Genomic DNA, 20,783 nt, shown 5'->3' with positions numbered 1-20,783 from the left:
TTTTACCTCCTTCCCTGTCTCACCTGAAGACACTATTTCCTAGAATATTGAGCTGCCAATCCTGCCCCTCTCTCAACCATGTCTCTGTGACAACAATGACATCACACTTCCATGTGTTAATTTGTGCCCTCAACTCATCTGCCTTATTTGTCAGACTCCTTGCATTAAAATAAATACCATCCAATCTTGCCAAACTCCCTTGTGCCTTAACTGGCATATACTTTCTATGCCTACCAGACTCACTTGCTCTCTTTTCTAATTTTGGCTGTGCATCCCCTGCTGCACAACTTTCTGTCAGGATCCCATCCCCCTGCCAAGCTAGTTTAATCCCTCCCTAACAGCACTTGCAAACCTCCCTGCAAGGATGTTGGTCCCATTCCGGTTCAGGTGCAGCGCAGGACACTCTTCCCAGACTGCTTCACCACAATGCTGAATGCAGGACGCTCTTCCCAGATTGCTTGATGGCGATGCTGACTGCAGGATGCTCTTCTGAGACCACTTGACCGCGTTGCTGACTGCAGGATGCTCTTCCCAGACTGCTTGACCGCGATGCTGACTGCAGGCGCTCTTCCCAGACTGCTCCACTGTGATGGTGACTGCAGGACAGTCTTCCCAGATTGCTTCACAGCGATGCTGATGGCAGGACACTCTTCCCAGACTGCTTCACCATGATGCTGACTGCAGGACAGTCTTCCCAGACTGCTTCACCGTGAAGCTGACTGCAGGACACTCTTCCCAGGTGTCTCCACTGGCTTTCACATTCAAGCAATCATCCTCTGTCATTTCCACCATCTCCTGCATGATGCCTCCAGCAAACACATCTTCCTGTCCCCTCCTGGTTTAGCTTTCGGAAGGGACTATTTCCTCCACAATGTTCTTGATCTATGCTTCCATCTCCCCCAGTAGCTGCTCCCCTTTCCCCGGCACCTTCGCATGTAAATATGTTATGATGTGGCAGATGATGTGCACCAGGGAGGCCAAATCCACAAGAGAAACTTACCCATGCTATCACAATGCTTTTGCAATTTGTATTTACACAAAATGTGTGCACTGAATTCACAAGTAATGAGTACAATCAGACCTTTATAGATTAAAAAAATTATATTGAAATATTTCTTAACAAAAGAAAATATTTCAAGCACATACATAAGACTACAATTACTTAATACCATAACAAATCCTAAAATTCCTAATTAACCTGATTCCCAATTACACACCCCCTTTAAGCCAACAGTCCAAAATAGATTTTAAATTTAAGAAAACAAGCCAGCAAGTTACCAGTATTCACTTGACAGTGGAATTCCAAAAGCTTGTCTCCAACTTTAGTTATTGGACACAGCAGACTTTTGCAAACATGGTTGGAGGCTTCCCGAAGGCCATTTCACACACTGCTGTTCGATCTTACATGGCCCCCCAACATAGCCTTTCTTTCTCCTTTATATATGTTTCGCTCTCTTTAATCTGTAAATTCCATTGTTCCATATGTCTTTGTAACTTTACCTTTCCCATAATATAAAAACTTTCATGTTGCTAATATTGTCAGTGACCTTTGGGAAAAATAAACATACTGCTTAGCCCTTGCTCATCTGGCTAGTTGTAAACACCCTAACACCCCTTTGAAATCCAAACAACTCCTTCACTTATCTAAAAATGCAAACTTCATTCACATCGTATACGTTAAGACAGCATCTATGTTTACTCATTAGCATTTCAATGCCTTCTACACCTAATTCATTTTGATAATTTCAAGCTTGCAGTCAACCTGACTTCAAATGTAATTAAATCACACAGACAGAACACTCACACCCGTAAACCTACTTTACAATAAACCTGAATAATATTATGAAAATTATTATACTTTCATAACAAATGAAAGAGTTGCAAAACCTGCCTTTTCATCTCTGCCCTTTTAAACATCCAGTGCCCTTCTTGGTGTAACAGCAGTTTATTTGTAAGCTGTATCCACTGCTCATGGCGCAGTCTACTCTACATTGGGAAGACCAAATGCAGATTGGATTATAGCTTTGCTGGATATCTCTATTCAGTCTGAAAGCATGACCTTGAGACTCTGGGCACGTTCCACTATAATTCTTCATTGCAATCCCACTCTAACCTTCTGTCCTTTGTCTCCAACACTCAATGCTCCACTGCTCAGCACAAACTCAAGGAACAGCACCTCATCTTTCTATTATGCATTTCCAGCCATAAAATTCAGTTTAATAACATAAGGTCTTAAACTCTGCTCCTATGCTGTCAGACAGTAGGCCCTAGTAATGGATGATCCGTATCAGAATCATAGTGAGTGGAGCAGGTATGTGCTGGTGCTTAGGATGGGAATCCTCTATCGGCAAATATCTGATGATGCAGTGCACATTCCAGGCTACCCACTTGTGTGTAATACAAAATCAATCAGTATGTCATTTTCCTTTATGTCAACTAAATAACTTCAATTTACCCTTCTCCATTCTAAACTTCAGAGCCTGGTGAATGTCAGTGCATTTTCCTATTTCTTATCTTTCTCTTTTAACAGCTACAGGAAAAGGCCAATGGTAAATAATCCTAGCCAAAAACCTAACACAATGGGTGTGTGGTGCTTATCAATCACCAAGCCACCTCACCCCCAAATACATTTTCAAGTCAAAAAAGGCCCAGGAAATTCTTGACACACTCATCTGTGGACAGAATGGACACGCTACCATTTGACGTATGAACTCTGTCAGAGCTGTAAGATGTCATAGATGAACAGTTTGCTCCAACAAAGGGACCATCCTGAAATAGTAATGTGCCTGCTTTCTCTATAGATGCTGCCCCAAACGTGTTGCTCATTGCATGTATGTTCTTTTTTTCTTTCAGATTTCTGCAGTAATTTAGTTTTTGTTCACATCACCTATGAATCTGTCTCTAACCGACAAGAGTGTCAAACTGACAATGGGCCAAATTGAATAGATCAACACCTGAATAGATAGGTCTCAGAAACTGCTTCTTAGCAATAGTGCCTTTGAAACCACTTCTTCCTTACTGCACTGTAATATGTACTCTTTGTAGCTCAAGGACAGAGTTAATGAACCTCATGCTGAAAGTGACTGTCAGTTTTCCATACGAAGACATGAAAATATATAGACTTGTTTAATAGTAAAAATTGGACTGAGATTTCCTATTCGTCACAGTTACGACAGCAAAGTGGTTGACTGTTAACTGCTTCAGAAATGACCTAGCAAGCCAATCAGTTAAGGACAATTAAAGATGGACAATGACACCCACAACCCATGAATAAAGAAATAAAAATAGCATCAGTGATACACCATACAATGTTTCACCATGTAACTGTTACAAAAACTTGAAATAGGGTAGTAACAAGCATATTTCAGTTTAGACAAGATGCATGTAAACATTGACATAATTATGCTGCATTTCCTGAATGAATACAGAGATAAGAAAGAATTCACATCCATATTGAAAATTTCATTAACTCAGGATTTCTCAAAGCACTTCACAATCAATGAAACAGTAAAGAAGATTGACAAGAGGCTTTGTAACAGTGACCACATTTTGTTTAATTGGAAAAAGGCACAAACATGAATTTCTTCAGGATGGATGATAATTATTGACTGTCGGCATTTTGAAAAGCTGCAAATTTACAATGTAATAAAATTAATTTGGTGTGAATTGTTCCTCTGTATTGTTTTTTTTTTCATGTAAGATGACCCACAATTATTCCAGATTTCCATCCTTTACAGCTTTTCTTTTTATTTGTCAGCAGAATTTGTTTCTGCAATGCTCACTTAACTCTCAAGTCATTCCCCAGGGCCTCGGTGTGGGGAATGCCTCAGCCTTAATCCAAATAATCATACTATTTTCTTCATTAGGATTGGTTGAGTCTGTATCTTAACCTTCTGTATTTTCAATTATGTTTTAGAGATATTTTGTATGAGCTAACATACTAGCTTGTCTATGGGTTTATAAATGTGTTCAGAATTTTCTTTAGGTTTGTAAATTATTTCATATGTAATCTATTTTTCAGGCCTGTTTTTATCATATTTCCAGTGATGTGATGGTGCTCTTGAAGGGAAAACTATTATGAACAACAAAGTAGCTGACTCATCGAAATGAATGTCTGTTTTTCTTTAAAGGCACTCTTGTGATCTGATCCTGGCAAGTTCCTCCTGTTTACTTGTACAAGACACCACAGGTCTCCTTTTCCCTCCCTGATCTGGATCTGAATCTAGTATGAATGACACCTCACTCAGAAACGATCACCAGTTTTTCTTCAACATTAAATCTGTTTCTCTCCACAGATGCCGCCAGCTGCATATTTTCAGTATTTTCTGTACTTATTTCGGATTTCCAGCTTCTGCGGTATTTTATTTTTGTGCTAGCCTTGTCTACTTCCCACTCCCTCAGATATCCTCAGAAAATGAAAGAAGCGCAGAGTGAAAAATTTTGGTTGGAAGAACAGAGAGAGGCAATTTAAATTAAGAAGACAATTCTAAAAGGGGTGCAGCAACAGAGATACTTGGAGGTATATGTGCACAAATCATTGAAGGTGGCAGGGTAGTTGAGCAAGTAATTTAGAAAGCACACAGGATTGTGGGCTTTAAACGTGGAGAAAGCAAAGAAGTTATTATGAACCTAGTTTTCTGCTTTTGATACATTTAAGGCAATTGACAAAAGAACTTAAGGTGACATCGGGAAATTAAAGCAAAATATTGTGGATGCTGGAAATTTGAAATAAAATCAGAAAAAGCTGGAAATACACAGCAGGTCTCATAGCATCTGGGGAGAGAGATACAGAGTTAACATTTCAGGTTTGTGACGTTTCATCAGAACTGAGAAAAGTTGGAAATGTAATAGGATTTGAGCAAGTGAAGGAGGGAAGAAGAACAAAAAGTAAGGTTTGTGGGTGGAACACAGGAGAGATTCAATGACAGAAGGTTTCATGGTGCAAGACCAAAGGGCGTGGCAATAGGAGTAACAGATAAACATGAGGGAAAACAATTTTAGGGAGCAAGTGTTTAGGATCTGGAATGCACTACCCGAGTGGTGGAGGCAGATTCAACTAAGGTTTTCAAAAGGGAAAAGGGTAAGTACATGAAAAAAGTGCAGGGCTATGGGGAAAGGAGGAAGGAATGGGATTAGCTGGATTGTTCTTACTGAGAGCCAACACAAGGTTGCTTTGTCTTGCACTTGTATTTTTAATTAGTCATATCTTGGGTTGGAGCTGAGCTTTTCCCCTCGAGCCTCACCCTGGCTGAGTTTTGCCCTTTCAGCCTCACTCTGGATGACCATTGCCCCGCTAGTCTCACTCTGGATGACCATTGCCCCGCTAGTCTCACCCTGGATAACCAATGCCCCGTTAGCCTCGCTTTGGTCCCCGTGTCGCTCAGTAACAGTAATGGACGCTCTGGATTAAGGCGGTGAAGCCGTTGGAGGGAGAGACTGCCGGGTGACAGCATCCACACCACAAAATCTGACATGAAAGTGGTTCTCTAATTTCTTCTCAGGGGGCGTAAGGGATGGCGGGACTCATCAAGAAGCAGATCCTGAAGCACTTGTCCAGGTGAGCGGCGCGGTTTTGTGCGTCTGGCGAGGTGAATCGCGACCGGGGGGTGTTACCGGCCCCGGCCGCGGCTCCGGGACCTCACCGGGGACTCGCCTTCTTAGGCGTTCCGTTAGGCATAGAAGGAAAGCCGAGCCCGAATCCGATATTAACGCGGATTCCTACACAAAGTAAATCCTGGGACTGGGCAGGAAAGGGGAATGTTAAAAAGCAGATTGACGCTGAGAGAAAAGCAGTGGGGAATCGGCCAGTTAAATTTAAATCAGAGCGGACAGGAAAACGAAAGCTTCGGATTTCCTTTAAATGACACCCGACAGCCAAATGGGGAGCAGAGAAAACTTTTCCCTCCCCCATCGGTGCTGGGATTTTTTTTTTCGTCGGCGATCAAGATTAACAGCGGTTTGGGTGATTTGAGTACTGCGGGTGGAATCGATGAGTTCATGGTCCAAATTACAAATGAATCCAGTGTTTCGGGCTGTAACCGTGACACGTCGCGACGGGGTGGAGACTGTCCGTTTGGTTCAGATTTTCTAGCTCAGTGTGGCATGGTGGTGGGGGTAGGCAATGGGCTTCGTCATTGTCATAAGTGAAAGCAGGCGAACAAGTAAGCTTAAACTGAGATTTGGGATCATGCATTAAAATCGAGACTTTCAGCTGAGTTCTATGTTGAAATGACTCGGGTCTGAAGTATTGCAAGGTTGATCTTTTGGACTGATGGTGCAGAGAAACGTACCCATGGATGTGGTTCCGATTTGAAACTGGATTGCCATGTTTTGCAGATACACCTGTCGTCAGTTTGTATTATGGCAGGGCAGATGATGTCACACATTTGGTTAGGGTTGTTCCTTTATAACAACATGCTAAATCATTCTGTAAATATTTCCAATTGCTGTAGACCTCCTTATTTATTTATGTGCTGTACATATTGGAACTTGGACAACACTTGGAAAACTGAAATTGCTACTGGTGCTCCTTTCTCCTAACTCACTTTGTAGACAAAATGTCTCAGCATGTAAAGCTTATTCCAATTTAATCACTTGCATTAAAAGCCACAACACAGTCATCCTGATTCACTAGGCTGTGGTGCAGGATAAATCAGGAATACAAAGCCGGCATCAGTCGTAAGTTGTAACTACCGGATTGTCGTAAAAAAAATCTGGTTCACTTATGTCTTTTAGGGGAGGAAATTTGTCATCGTGACCTGATCCGGCAGATATGTGACTCTTGACTAATGTGGTTGACTCTTAACTGTGCTCTGAAATGGCCTAGCAAGCCACTCATTTGTACCAAACCGTTACAGCAAATGTATAATTACTCTGGGAGTACTTTCACCTCATGGACTGCAGGGGTTCAAGAAGATGGACTTGGGGCCATCAGGCATAGGCAATAAATGTTGACCTTGAATAAATGAATGAGTTGTGCCTTTAGTCAAGCTCTGTTCTAATACAGCTTCTAACAAAGTGGAAGTTTGTTCACATGTGCTGTTCACAAAAAGCAGGAAAAATCAAATCTGGCCAAATACTACCCATTAGCCTATTTAAGTACCACTTCCTTACTATAACCTGCTCCCCGATGCTCAGGTTGGCTTTTGCTACAGCCACCTGATTCCAGAACTCATGCCAGCCTAAGTCCAAATGTGGGGAGAAGAGCTGAATTCCAGAAGTGAGGTGAGAATGACTGCATTTGACCAAATGTAGCATCAAGAGGCCTCCTGAAATTGGAACCAGTGGGGATCAGGGGTAAAATTCTTCACTGGTTGGAGTCATACCTGGCACAATGGAAAATGGCTGTGGTTGTTGGAGGCCAATCACTTCAGCCCCAGGACATCACCGCAGGAGTTCCTCAGGGCACTCTGCTTGGTCCAAGCATCTTCAGATGCTGTTTCAATGACCTGCCCTCTATCAGAAGGTCAGAGTGGGATGTTCGCTCATGATTGCAGAGTGTTCATTATTTGTAGACCTGCAAATGGTACTGAAGTCCATGTCACAAAATACGGACACCATCCAGGTCTCTGCTGCTAGGTAGCCAGTAACGTCCATGTTGCATAAGTGCCAGACAATGATCATCTCTAGCTCGTTAGATTCTAACCACCTCCTTGATGTTCAATGGAATTAATATCAGTGAACCACTCCTCCCCTACTGACAAACATCTGAGAATCACCATTGACCATAAACATAATTGTATTAGCCACAAAAATACTGTGAAGACAAGAAGATCAAAGGCTGAGCATTTTGTGGTGAGTGACTCCTGTCCTGACTTGCCTCAGCTTTTAGGCACAAGTGGCACAAGGTAGGAGTGTGATGGAATGCTCTCCACTTGGCTGCATGAATGAAGTTGCAGCAACATTCAAGAAACTCAACACTATCCAGGACAAAGCAGGCCACTTGGTCAGCATCCCACCCACTATTTTAAACATTCACTCCCTCCAACAAAGGTGCAACATGGCTTCAATGTGCACCATCTGCAAGATGCACTGCAGCAACTCACCATGACTTCTTTGGCAGCACCTTCCAAACCCACAACCTCTACCACCTAGAAAGACCAGGACAGTGAACAGGTAAAAACACCATTTGCAAGTTCCCCTTCAATTCACAAACTGTGCTGACTTGGAATTGTATTGCCGTTCCTTCATTGTCGCTTGTTCAAAATACTAGAATTCCCTACTGAACAGCACTGTGGGAGTACCTTTACCATACAAACGGTAGAGGCTCAAGAATGTGACTCATCACCATCTTTTTTCACAGGATGTGGGCATCACTGGCTGGGCCAGCATTTTTTGCCCAACCCTAATTGCCCTTGAGATGGTGGTGATCAAGCCATCTTTTTGAACTGCTGCAGTCCTTATGTTGTAGGCGCACTCACAGTGCTATTAGGAAGGGAGTTGCAGGATGACCCAGTGATGGTGAAGGAATGGCGATATGTTTCCAAATCAGGCTGGTGTGTGGCTTGGAGGGGAACTTCCAGGTACTGGTGTTCCCATGTATCTTCTGTCCTTGTCCAGGTGGTAGAGGTTGCGGGCTTGGAAGGTGTTGTTGAAGCCTTGGTGAATTACTGCGATGCATCTTGTAGATGCTGTACACTGCTGCCACTGTGCCTCAGTGGAGGAGAGAGTGAACATTAAAGGTGGTGAATGGGGTGCCAATCAAGCCAGCTGCTTTGTCCTGGATGGTGTCGAGCTTCGTGTTGGTGGAGCTGCACTCATGCAGGCAAGTGGAGAGTATTCCATCGCAAACCTGACATGTGCTTTGTAGATGGTAAGCAGGCTTTGGGGAGTCAGGAGGTGAGTTACTTGTGCAAAATTCCCAGACTCTGAACTCCTGTAGCCACAGTAAATATATGATTAGTTCAGTTCAGTTTCTGGCCAATGGCAACCCCCTTCTCAGGAGCTATTAGCGATGGGTAATAAATACAGGTCTTGCCAGCAAAACTCACATTCCATGAATGGTTGAAAAAAAGACATTAGAATATTTTCTAACTGCTGCAGGTGTTTTAAAGAAAAATTTCAGATAATCTTTACATTGTAAACATATTAGATTTAATTAATATCTTCAAATTTTTAAATCACTGTGTATATCCTAGCCCTGATTTTCTGGCATAAAGGGGTTTGAGCTGGCCCACAACAGAAGCTTGCTTGCCTGCCCTGGGAGCTCAGGAGGCAGATGCCATTTGAATTTACTGATGAACGTACTTCCCCTTGATTTGTATAGGCTGCTGCCACATAAAATTATTGCCCAAATAACTTGGATTGTAGCACACTTGGCTGGGGAGCATAAAACTTGGCAGGGTGGCATCTAACCATTGAAGGTGGCAGGAAAGCAACAACTATAAATAATGGCACAGTGGAACCATGTAGACAAAGCTGCTTGTGTTAGTGCAGAACACTTGGAAGATTTTGCTATAAGTGTTGTGCCAGAGGAGGCCCCTATTCAGGACTGTAAACCAACCTGCAGTGAAAGCACATATGCAAGCTGCATGGAAGATCACTGACTGAGGCTATGGCAGTCAACAGATCCCTTGTGACTGGCTGCAAATGACAAAGAAGTTTGCTGGTATCAGCTGAAAATTGAAGGTAGGTGTTCTTGTGTTCATTTACATATTTTTGTGAGGCTCACCCAAGCATGACTAGAGCTTAAATTGGGATCTCTCATGCTCTTTGGAATGTGTGATTTAAGGTTTTATACGCAACCCTTTTGCGCACACCTGTTCTTTGTGCTAGAATTGAACGGCACAGTTTTCAGGGTGGCAGAGGTGGTGATCTGGGAATGGCAAGCCTTCATTTATCCTACTTGCTTGAGGTATTCCTCCTCTTCTAGAACTTTCTATTGGGGTCAACACGGAGGAATGCAGAGGTTAGCTCTGATCTCATAAGAGCCGCCTTTTTCCATCCTACCCCTGTACGTACATTGTTTCCTTTCCAAAAATGTAGACACTATAACCTCTACGTTATAACTCTGCATCTAAAAACAATGCCCATTGATGTACAAAAAAGTGTTCCTTTGTTCAAGTACCCACTGAACACTAATTTAGTGCAAATCCTTTTGTATTGATGTTCAGTTTGAGATTGAAATGAGGAACTCTGAATCCCATATGGGTGTCATGCGCCATACTATGGGCTCAAAGGAACCTATCAAAGTCGTGCTTCTTGTCCAGTTGATACCCCCTTGGATTTCTACTTTTGGTATGTGTGCAGTGCATGATCTGGCAGATTTTTCCTCTGGTGGCTTGGAAAGATTGAATACTACAAAAGCTCCCTGAAACTCTTAGTTTCATTGGATGTGCTGTTCCTTTTCCAGCTGTTGCCTGTCGTCCATCCTACAGCCGATGGTACAATTCTGCATCAGCCTATATTGTGAAGCAGTGGTGAAGAAGATGGGAGAGACCTGACTTTGTTATCACTGCTTCACAAGAGGATGGTAGCGCTCTTGCCTTGGAGTCAGATGGACATTGGTCCAAACCCTATTCAAGGCTTGAGCACACAATCTAAGTTGACAATTCAGTGTGTATAGAGGGAGTGCTGTATGGTTGAAGGTGCTGTTTTTCAGGTGAAACATTAAAGAGAGCCTTTGTCTACATTACTGAAAGAAGATCGTATTATATTACTTGAAGAAGGATAAGGGAGTTCTGGTGGTCTGGGCAATGCTTAGCACTCATCCAACACTGAAACTGATTAATTAGTCGTAGACCTTATTGCTGTGGGATTTTACTGTGCGCAAGCTGGCCTACAAAACAACAGTGACTGCACTTTAAAAGTATTTCACTGCCTGTGAACTGTTTTAGGACAATCTAAGGGCAAAAAGGGGTGCTATGTAAATACAAGTTAAGTTTTTAATTAACATGTGAAAGGCTCTGTAAACACAAGTCCCTGGACTGTGTTGGGTATGACCAGAAGACTTCAGGCATCAGTGCACTTGCATTTGTTAGCCCCTCATGCACTTACCTTCCTCATCTAAACAATGCACCAAAATTATAACCCATAAAGGTGTACCCACCCTCACCATTCTGTATGGTGTGATCTAAATACCAGCAACAACCAAGAATAATCAAGGATAGTACAATCAGTTATGGGGGGGGAGAAATATGGTATACTGCCCAAATAAATCAGCTGATTTGATGCTTGGAGCAAAATTAGTAATCATAATTAAAAAACTGAAAGAAAAATGATTCCATTTAAAACTGATCCCTTTTATGTGGTCTGCTGCAGCAGACTAATCCACACACCATTTTACAGAGGTGAACTGCATGTTTGGGTGGTGTAGACACCAGAAGGTTTGAGGTCTGGAGTGGGTCTAATTTGCATCATTATACTGTTCTAATGAGGCTTGTGCATGCCTGGAGTGATGCTTCATTTTCTCCCTACCATACTTTAAGCAAGGCTTCACCAGCAGCCTGTAACCTCTCAAAATTGGCTCTCTTTTATGGCCCTCAACTTACAACATTCTGTGTCCTTGGTGTTTGATGATCACACAATAAATGATTGTGATGCAATTACTCCAGGTTTATTAGCAATAGTTTGAAAAGCACTGGGAAATGGCAATGTTTATTGTACTGAATGAAAAGTAATTGATTTGTAATTAGACCTAACAAATAAATGAGGTCTGCATACAACACATCAATTATTGCTTTGGCTATCTATTAGTCATTACATGAATTACGTGGTTTCTTTGTTGAGAGAATGTATAGTGTCATGTGAGGGTGCACTTTTTCCACTATTTAGTCACCAAAATTATCCAGACTGTGAAATTTGTGATCCTCATCACACAACTTTTGTCAGGTTCTTCAAGAAAATCCAGTCGCAATAAACAGAATTGCTCAACCATTAGAATTGAATTACGATCTACAAATAAGTGACTACACGACAGTCTGGTGACTTAAATTTTCCCAAGACAACTGGGTTTGTTTTCATAATCCTGTTGTCATATCGGGCATCACAGTGGTTACTTTGTGCTTTAGCTTTTTGTTGCTGGCAACCTTTTATTGCTGAGTATCCCACTTGAAAAAGCTATTTCTCATAAATGGAAAAAGTCTCATGATGACTTTGCCAGATCTGATTGTCACTGACTGCTTGGTTGAAGTTGGAGACAGGCATTTCACACCATTTGCATCTATTTTGAATATTTTCTTTTCCAGCATATGGTAACTTTTTTTCACATCTGATAGCTGCTTCTTTGAGGATCTGGAAGTGGTCCTTGTTTGCTTGTGATGTTTTGAAACCAACATAGCAGTCACTGCATTTTAAAGTTTTGAATCCTTCCTGTTATATCTTCATTTAAATTGTGATTACTGTATTAGCCCAGGTGCACAATATTATCTTGGGTCCTTTGAATACCACATTATCAATTGCATAATGTAGCTGATATGCTATTGTAGTTCTTGGCAGTGCTGTGTTGTCAGGGATGCCATGATTCAGATGAGATGTTCAACTAGTGCCTTAGTTCCCGACATGGATGAATGTAAAAGACCCAGTGGGCTTATTTGCTGAATACTATGATGTTCTATCTGTGTCCTGGCCAGCATTCCTCTCTTGACCAACACAACCAGAAGCAGATTATCTGGCCATTCATTCAATTTACTGTTTGTGTGACATTGGTGTGAGTAAATTAGCTGCTGCATTTGCTGATTTTAATAACAACATTGAATACTTCAAAAAAAATCTATTGATTGTGAATAGCTTTGGGATATCATGAGGACTTGGAGGTCCTTTCTAAAGAGAAATTTGTTCTTATATAGAGGTGACTAAAACTACTTAGGTTTTATTATGTAAATTTCTTCGGTCACTTGTTACACAGATGTTCTATCTCTGTAACCAACTAATGATTTTAATAAGAGTTTTCTCTCATCTGATTCTAATGTTGGATCTGTTTACATATTGTGGCTGGCTGCTATAATGCTTTGTGTTGATATTAAATCTTTAATCTGTTTGATGCTTAAGCAGTGTGATACATTAATAGTGGAAATATTAGTTATTAGCTGACTCTTTCAAATATTAATAAAACAAGATATGCTTTTTTTTAACTTTCTAAACGGCTGTGAAGACACTAATCGAATCAAGGTCATACTATTGGGAAAATAAAGGCTGTGAATCTGTTTTTGCAGATACAAGATCAGGTGAAAAATTGTCAATGACTCTCTCATATGGTTGTCTGGATAAATATGACAAGTAAAAGGATTATCTTAGCTTGCACTGAATGGTGCGATGGAAAGCTATCCGACACAATGAGGAGTTTTATTTCAGTTGATGTCATGGTCGGCTCGTAACGTAATGAGTATGCCAGTGACCTGATATCCACTTGGTTCTTTGAACTATACCTTTCTTAGGCACATGTCATTGCTCCTGAAAGCCACATAAACCTGTTTATTTGTTTCAAAAGTGTTGTATTACTGATGATAGAGTTTATATTGAAATTTAATTATAACTGACATTTTTGGAATAGGAAGAGGAGAGGAGAGACTTCAAATAAGAGATCACCCAAAACAAAGTGAGCTAAGAGACACAAGAGAAGTCTGCATGATAGTACAGTGCGCTGGTGCAGTGTGCATTAACATACTGAGAGATCTTGATTCAGTCTGTAGCCATGGTAATATTTTCATATTTCAGTTTTTAGGCACACTAGTAAAACTTACGTAAGATATGCAGTGGGGGTGGGGAGGGGGAGGTTTTGTTTCAACATTTAGACTGTGGTGAAGACATTGGGATGATGGCGATTTCTGTGGTTGCCTTCATGTTCTGAGAATGGAATAAGTGGAGAAATCACACACAGTTGAGGAAAAAAGAATATGAACAGAAGGACAGAAGAGCCAAAACCAACTATAGTTGAATAACTTTGAAAGACCTTAAGGTGCTAATTGAAGCAGTACGTTATCATATAGTTCTGCATTTTGACAAAGCAGATGGAGTAAATTATTTGTATCTGTCTTTGAAATATCTTGGCAATGTGGAAGAACAGCGGGAAATGTAAATCAAAGTCTAAAATAAAAATAGAAAATGCTGCAAGCAAACAGCAATTCTGGAGAATGGCGGAGTTAACATTTCAATTCAGCAACCTTTTATTAGAATCAGGAGGCATTAGAACAGCTTATAAGGAGAGACAGAACAAAGGAGGCAAAGATGGTTGATGGAGGCCATTACCATTTCTTTACCAGTTGCTTATAGATGGAAAATACAGGGGTATTTTTAATCTGTTACTAAATGGTCAATGTGCAGTTTGGTAATAAGACGTGTTCTTTCCCTTCCCCAACTCCCAAATGAAATTGAAGCTAAGAATTATGAAGAACTAATAAACCCATTAATTCACCTGTATGCTGACACTTTCATACAGGCTGGCGATTAAGCTAACCTGTGCTTGTAAAGCTTAGTGGCAAACCAGCATTTATTTTCGTGTTAGAAATTTGAATTTAAAAAATCTATAGATGATAGTCTGTTTTGGTATAGGGCATGTTGAAATTTAGTTCTGTTAAGTGATAGGAACCTCCGGATCAAGTTACCACACTGGCGTTTGTGCTTCTATAAACAAGGAGTTCTCATGCTTTGTACCAACTCACCATGCCCCACTCCCTTGTACCTGCTGACAAAACCCATTTTTGTTCTCTGTTCTCATCAGAATAGAGGAGGTAATGAAGTGAAGTTTAAATTAAGAGATGGAAGAGAGTAGATAGGAACACATTGCTAATGATTAAGGGGCCCTAATGGGACATAGATATAAGATTAAATATAAGGGATTTCAAACAAAGAACAGAAGAAACGTACTTATGCAGAGAGCTATGGAATGCACTACCTGAGTTGGTGACTGAAGCAGAGACCACGTCAATACAGTATCGAAGAATAGGCTGAGTGGCTGAAGGAAAAGGAAATTATGGAAACCAGGTGAACACATGAAATTAACACTATGGTTCACGTGGAGGTTAATACTAAAATGAATTGCTTGGGTCAAATAGCCTATTTCTGTGTTTCAATTTCAGCGTAATTCCATGTAACAAATCATAAGAAGGAAATACTGCAATTTCCAAGCACAAATGAGTTGTAATAATACATGGACTATGACTGCAGAAGTAGCTTTGAAACAAAACCACATTGTACAGTTGGGGCTATTCCAACATTTGTTGTGTAGTGCCGGCTTCAAAATTACAAGTATGTAACTTTGACACCTTTCATTATCACTTTTGGGATTGCCTGCTAATTCTCATGTGATTCCTATCTCAGTGGCAATTTGCCAATCTTAATATTTAGGTTGGATATTTTCAAATATTTCATTTATTTAAAAATGAGATATTCTCGGTCTGTGCTGAATTAGCCAATTTTAGTCAGAATGATAATATTCCCTCGATACCCTTAGGGAGAAGAAAACTATTCAGGGTTTCTGTCCTTGATCACTTGTCAGTGCCTGCTGATGTAGGTGTGCACATGTGAAATGGCAGCTGAAGACTGGGAATGGGTTTTTGAGTTTCATAATTTTGGAGATCTGTCATTACTCAAGGAGGGCACCTAAGAGCCTCCAATAATTGTGTTTTTTCAAGCATTAAAGAATTACTTCATTTATATACCACCTTTTCCCCAAGATGACCTAAATAATTTAACAGCCAATTAATTACTTTTTTAAGTGTAATCACGATTGGCTGTACATTGGCTTTAAAAACAATCCAAGCACAAGGCCCCACAAACAGCAATGAGATGAACAGCCAGGAAATCTGTTTGTGTTAGTAGAGGAATCAGTATTGACAGTGGAAGAATGTTCCTTCAGTTGATGCCTTGAAATTGTTTCCATTCTCCTGAACAGGAAGATTGGGATGTCATAAAAGATGGGACCTTTGACAATGCAGTGCACCCTCAGCACTGCACTGAAATGTTTACCCAGATTGTGTGCTCAAAATATGTAATTATTTCTGTTGTGCAACAGAAAAATGCTTCAGATCTATATTGCCATTTGGTAAAATGTTTTCCACATAGATTTGCCTGCTGTCTTGAAACTGCAGTTAACAGAAGTTTAAATGTGAAGGCACAGATAAGCTAGTTGGAGTGATCTTAAACTTCTAGCTCCCGGACATTTTAGGACTATAGTTATAGAATATACATTTTTATTGGTGCTGCCACATTATGTAATCCAACTTCATTTTATTTCAAAACTGCCAATTTAAAATACTGTATGCTTGTACTCTGGAATGGAACTTTAGACTGTCATTGAGGCAAATAAACCTGTTCACTTTTAGAGAATTAAGTGACATTTGAAAGTCAAAACAAAGGCAGCTGAATAAAATATTCAAAGATTTGCACTTTTCCATGAGCGCGTGTTATAACTTGTAATATCATAGACTGTTTTAATGTGACCATTTAATTGGGTGTAATATACTGAATACAGTTGTAATATTTCTCCAGATGCAATTGACCAAATAACATTACATTAATCAAACTTGAATGCTGTTTAACCTTTTTTTTGCAAGTTTTCAGTGGCTCAATGATGAGGATTATTTAAGATAATTCTAGAAAATAATTATGGTGATGAAAAAGTTGCTTTTTGCATCATTTTTCTGAGTAACTCCAAGTTGAACATTTTGCAAAGCTGTCATGATTCAACTGTTGGTTTTTGATGAGACAATTCTGAAACATAGCCTAAGCTGACCAATACAAATGCTTTTAAACATTAATTTTTATAATTCCAAGATTTGAATAATTTAACAAATGGTACCATTAGTTTTTAATAACTTTATTTCCATCAATACTATAGCTTAAGGGAAATTTTCTGTATTGGTAATTGTAATTTGGAGAGATGATGAATTTGGAAAAGCTACTTTGTAGCAATGGCAAGTGAATTTGAACAGTATTGTTGAAATAGACATTTTTTGTCAAAGCTTTTAGTCTTCCACTCATCAGGGCAGTTTGCAAAAATACCAATGTCAGGGGATATAAATTTATTCTGTATGAGAAGAGATTGCTGACTGGTTGGCAAGTGGACTCTGGTAGAGGGGTTGCCGTGGATAATGCACCAGTTGATGGTGACTGGCAGTTAACTGCCAAGTACATGGCAATCTCCACGGCAACACCTCTACCAATCAGAGTGCAAGATGAAAAGCTTGGACAAAACATGGGCCTCTTTTTCTCAGCAATACTCAAGTTCTGCACTACCAAACGACTAATTTGAACAGTGATGTTCTGTGATGAATTTCTGCACTGCATGTATGCTTTCCTGCTCAAAAACAGTTAGGCATAAAACGATGCAGGGGAAGTCAGCATGCAAGTTTGACCAGATTTCAGTGTATTTTTTTGCCACAGCAGATCGGGCTCATCCTCTGTGTTTGAGTTTGGAAGACATTCAAATGTCTTTGAATGATATAGTACCTAAATACAATGTAACAGATGCAAAATTTAATAGTATGTATGAGTGTATTTTGCTTGAAGGTCATGTTGTAACTTTTACTAAAGAATTTTCATTGTTATTAGATAATGTTTGCAGTACAGAATTTATCACCTTTGGCTATGTGTGCAATAAAATGTGATTGATACTAAGGCATATAGTGAAGCTCATTTCCTTTAACCTTCCAAACAACATGAATAATTAATATAGGCAAGAATTAAAATTCTGTTGCAATAGACGTAGAACCTTAGAAGTAGGGTGAAAAATCTAGAAGGTAGCTACATCAAAGCATTTGATCAAACAAAAGATGCGGATTCTTATGCCGTTGTTATTTCATTCAAACCTTTAATATTTATGATCATGTTGGTGTGAGGACTATTGCTTTTCTTGTTATAGCTAAATGACCTGAACTTGGGTAAAAGGAGGACAAATGTGGGTGATCCAAAACTTGACCATGTAACAAATAGTGAGCAGAATAATAGCAAACCTCAGGAGAACATATGCCGACTGCTGAAACAGTTAAACAAGTGGCAGATCTAATTTAATGTGGATATGTTTGAAGTGATGCTCTTTGGGAGGAACAACATGTTAATCTAAATGATATTTTGCTGTTTGGGAGGTGCGGGGGAGGTGCAGTTGGTAGATGTGGTGTGCGGTTCAGGTTGCAAAAGCTGAGAGACCTGGAGTGAAAATTCACATTTTTGAAGACAGAAGGACAAGTTGATAAGTGGATAAGAAAATGAATGGGACACACGGCTTTATAAATAGGAGCGTTGAATGCAAAACAAGTAGGTCATGCTCAACCTTTTAAAATCTCTGGCCCAGTCTCCACTGGAAGGAGTATTATGCACGATTCAGAGCACAATATTACCAAAGATGCAAAGTTGTTGGAAAAGGTGCAGCGACATTTCCCAGGGTGATGCCAGGGATGACTGTCTTCAGTTATGTAGATTGCAGAAGCTGGGATTATTCTCCTTCAAGCAGAGAAGGTAAAGTGGAGATCTACGAGAGGTATTCAAAATTCTGAGGTGCTTTGACAGAGTGAGAAGGGAAAGCCTGTTTCCTCTGTCGAATGGGTCAGTAACCAGTGGTCATAGATTTTAAATAATTAGCAAAATAATGAGAGGGGAAATGAGAATATTTTCACACACAAGCCTGTTAAAGTTTGGAATGCACTAACTGAAAGGGTGGTGGAAGGAGAATCGAGAGGAAACTTCAAACTTGAAGATGACTAATTTGAATGGTTAATGGAAAATAGCTAAGATGTGGAATGAAATTGGATTGCAGTTTCAAAGCATTGCCACAGGGACAACAGACCAGGTGGCCTCCTTTTGTGCTTTAAGATTTGATGATTCTCTGTCTTTTTCATCTAGGCTGAGGTTTGAGACATCTGGTTTGTTGGTATTCCTCCCTTTGTCTGTACAAGTGACTGTGACTGCTGAAGTTGATATTACTGTCAAGGTTCACACATTGGGCAAGGTACCAGAGCTTTCCTGCTGCATTTGGAATTGTATTTGAGCATAAACCACAGCCTTCTAGAAAAGGAGGAGGAAAGTTTGGGGAGGTATCAGCAAAATGATTTGGATTGTGTTGCTCTGTGTTGCACCACTCTGAAGTCCCTTCTTGAGTTTCTGCTGTATGCATTTATCAATAATTTGGTGACTCTGTTTTGATGCATCCTTTGCAGTGCTTCAAGTAAATGGTGACCATTTTTCATTTGCATATATATGGGATAATACACACATTGCAATGTGTTCGTAATTGTAAAAGCTACCTTATTCCGAGATGTCTTGGGTGCCTTATATTGTCCAGCACATCAGCTATATATTCTTAGTGATTTCTTAACCATTTCCTTTCTTGTGCATGAGAACATTGAATATGAAGTTCCCACTATCACATGATATTATTTGAGGGGCAGTCATGTCAGGAATTACTTTACTGGCTGACTGAATTAACATAGGTAAATATTAAATGAAAGGCATTTAATAATTCAAATACCCTCTGGGAGCTGAATGAAATCTAGCTTAGACAAGGGTGAAATCATTCTTGCTACCCAGTCATTTGCATCAAGTCAATCGGCACAGTTCCAGCTTGGCAGAAGCTCCAAGCCACAAACTGCATTTAGCTTGACAGTAACCCAGTTGATTACATTTTACGTTGGGTGAATTAGAAGGAGCAGTCCTCTTTGTCTTCATGCAGTACCTAACCTGAGACTGCTTGATAATACTAAGGATGGAAGTGAAAAAGTGGATGACCCTTAACTTGAGCAAAAAAAGATTGACCGAAGGATTTTAAAAATCACTCTAGGTTACATTTCCTGGCAGAGCAATTGTAAGAATGAATAAAAGAATACCATTTTTGCTTTCATACAATGCAGCTTTCATATTGCAGTACAAACAGCAGTGGAGTCTGCCAACTTCGATGAACAGGGAATAGTTTGTAGCTCAGAGAGACTTAAGTGGAGCAAGTAAGCACATAAAGAAGCTGTAGTGAATTCTCCTTCAGTTTTGGTTCATTTTCCTCTATGGATAAAATTGAAAACATGCATAGCAAATTACAGCTGTGAACTTATCATATTACTTATCATGTTGTTTTCTACAAACTTGCTGTGCTGTGCCACTGTGCTGTTCAACCTAGTGTTGTGAAAATTGCATATCTCATGAAACTGATGCTAGCGAATGCAGGAATTTTATTAACTACAATGTTACATTGAAACAAAGTATATTGTCTTAACAGCATAATAATAGCCATTGCTTTCTTTAACAACAAAAGCTGTTGTGTATCATTTGAACTTATCACTGTTGAATTTTTGCATGATGCAGTATGTGTTTTCTCACCACCAGAATTAATCTTACAAATGTTGATCAGTTGATTCATTGAGCTGTAGTTTAGCCAGTTTCTTAGATTGATGACTTTGTAAAAATAACTCTGGCTGAATGATTTAGATATCCAAACAAGAATTGCCAAGATAAAAAGTGCCAGTTTTGTTAAAATCTGGGGACATACAGTTCACTTGCTGGAATGAGTGCAGCTCTAACAATGTCCAAGTAGCTCAACACCGTCCAGGACAAAGCAAGCTTTGTTACGCACATCCCACATTATATCATGAAGGAGTAGTAAGCAATAATAATTTAGCAAAATAGTCCATGTGGCACTCACGTTGTAGGTTTTTTGCTAAAGAGGCCCTTGCTTGAAAAATATGAAGATCACTGCACTCAAGGGTACATTTGAAATGCCCAGAATGGAAGCTTAAAGAACGGGGGGGTGGCGCTACTCTGAACAAATTCAGAATCAAAAAGGTAACTGAAGAAAGAATCTCATGGTTTTGTGAGCATCATCAAATAAACTTGAGAAGAAATTTGCCCACCCAGCCAACTTTATT

The 20,783-nt window shown here is 40.0% G+C and overlaps 1 protein-coding gene across 6 annotated transcripts in view; it reads left to right on the top strand.

The window, feature by feature from the left end:
• The first annotated feature begins 5,366 nt into the window (after window positions 1-5,366).
• Window positions 5,367-20,783, top strand: part of uhrf1bp1l (UHRF1 binding protein 1-like) — a 134,759-nt gene continuing 119,342 nt past the window's right edge. For 5 of the 6 annotated variants that reach the window (XM_041202593.1, XM_041202592.1, XM_041202594.1 and 2 more), the window contains exon 1: window positions 5,373-5,557. In XM_041202593.1, the coding sequence (XP_041058527.1) occupies window positions 5,514-5,557 (44 nt within the window). In that variant the 5' untranslated portion in view covers window positions 5,373-5,513. Of the gene's footprint in view, window positions 5,558-20,783 lie in introns of all 6 variants that reach the window. The other variant, XM_041202591.1, reaches the window with a different exon arrangement.

This window comes from Carcharodon carcharias, chromosome 13 (assembly GCF_017639515.1).
Source record: "Carcharodon carcharias isolate sCarCar2 chromosome 13, sCarCar2.pri, whole genome shotgun sequence".
Classification (NCBI taxonomy): Eukaryota; Metazoa; Chordata; class Chondrichthyes; order Lamniformes; family Lamnidae; genus Carcharodon; species Carcharodon carcharias.
The sequence above is the reverse complement of the archived record's forward strand: the minus strand, read 5'-3'. Positions and strand labels throughout refer to the sequence as shown.